This window comes from Echinops telfairi, unplaced genomic scaffold, assembly GCF_000313985.2.
Source record: "Echinops telfairi isolate 266 unplaced genomic scaffold, ASM31398v2 ScPeMD7_60;HRSCAF=208, whole genome shotgun sequence".
Classification (NCBI taxonomy): domain Eukaryota; kingdom Metazoa; phylum Chordata; class Mammalia; order Afrosoricida; family Tenrecidae; genus Echinops; species Echinops telfairi.
Window position 1 is genome coordinate 742,358 of NW_022103958.1, and position 1,471 is coordinate 743,828.

At 39.0% G+C, this 1,471-nt stretch overlaps 1 protein-coding gene across 1 annotated transcript in view; it reads right to left on the reverse strand.

Moving 5' to 3' along the window:
- Positions 1-772: 772 nt before the first annotated feature.
- LOC101664461 (olfactory receptor 8H1-like) overlaps positions 773-1,471 on the reverse strand; it is a 13,749-nt gene continuing 13,050 nt past the window's right edge. The window contains exon 2 of the mRNA XM_045291100.1: positions 773-894. Coding sequence (XP_045147035.1) covers positions 773-894 — 122 coding nt within the window. The remainder of the gene's footprint in view (positions 895-1,471) is intronic.

The window sequence follows — 1,471 nt, forward strand, 5'->3', positions numbered from 1 at the left end:
AGGCACATGGATTCTTTTGGTGAAAACTTCTACTTGGAGTGCATAGTCTTCCTGGAAAATAACGTTTTATTTGGATCAAATGGTCACCTGTCAGCTTTGAATTTGATAGAAAATTTTTTGTTATTTAAAATATGTAATCTATGTGACTGTGTGTTTCAAATTTAAAAATGATTACAAACACAGATTGAGGGCTCAAGTCTTTAGGCACAAAATTTTCATTTTTTATAAATTTTCATAAGCATATTTTAAAACTGCTTATAAGGTTACACTTCTGTGACAGAAATGTGTGTGTGTGCATATGTATGTACATGAGAACCCCCAAAATGGAATTTTTTCAAAGTTATGAATTTAAGTGTTTTTACAAAACAACCTTATAACCTTCAACCTTATCTCCATTACACTTAATACATTTCTCAAATCTGCATTTCCATTCTTGGAAACATTTTTCAAACTCATCTGTTTGGATGACTGACAGCTACAACCTCATTTCCCTCCTCAACTCTTCTGCATGGTCAAATCACTGTCCTTTCATGTGCCTCTTCATTCGCAGAAAAAGGAAAAAAAAGGTGTTGAGCGCTGTCGGTTGAATAAGGTGCATTGGGCAAGAAAGGCATGCTGTTTTGGTTTGCCAAAAACTGACACACTGAGATGGCTGTGTGAGCAGATGTGTTGCTGTGGTGGCAAAACCAGTCCTCCATCTACCACAAATCAGGTCTCTTTTTGTCCCACACGGTTACACTATCCTTTCAGATCTTCTAAAGAGAAAACGTCATTAATAGTCTGACCTGGTAGAACGAACTCGGAACCCGAAATACACCACAGAGTCGACATTTCCGTCCATGTGGAAAGTTGACAGATGTCCAGAATGAGCTTCGTCATCAAACAACATGTCACCTTTTTCGAAATGAGAAAACCACACATACCCTTGAGTTTTTCCCATAGTGCTCTCCTTGTAAGCTGTGTTCAGTCACAACAGTTTCTGCAGCATGGATCCCGAGCAGGAAACAAAATTTCACAGCTACACACTGTTCTCTTAAATCAGACATCAAGAAAAAAAAGAAAAGAGGTTTGAGCAAAACTGCTTTTACAAAAACGCTCACTGTACTAACAGTGAACTTTCCCAGGTGACATCAATGTGTGCACTGACTCCGAGGAAATTGCTCAATGCTCGCCGAGTGGAAAGAATGCATACTACAAAGCTCTGCCCAGCAGAGGTATCATCCATTTTTTGGAGGGTGTGCAGGTGGGTATGCCTTGAGAATATATGTATATATATGTGTATGTGCATATATATATATATATATATATCCTGTTTCCGTGAAAGTAAGACATGCCCTGAAAATAAGACCTATTTACAGATTTGCCTCTCACTGAAATATAAGGCATCCCCCAGAAAATAAGACCTCCCTGAAATAAGGCCCCCCAAAGCTACCATAACACTGGACTCTGGACTGTAGTGGTGGGCTCCGCT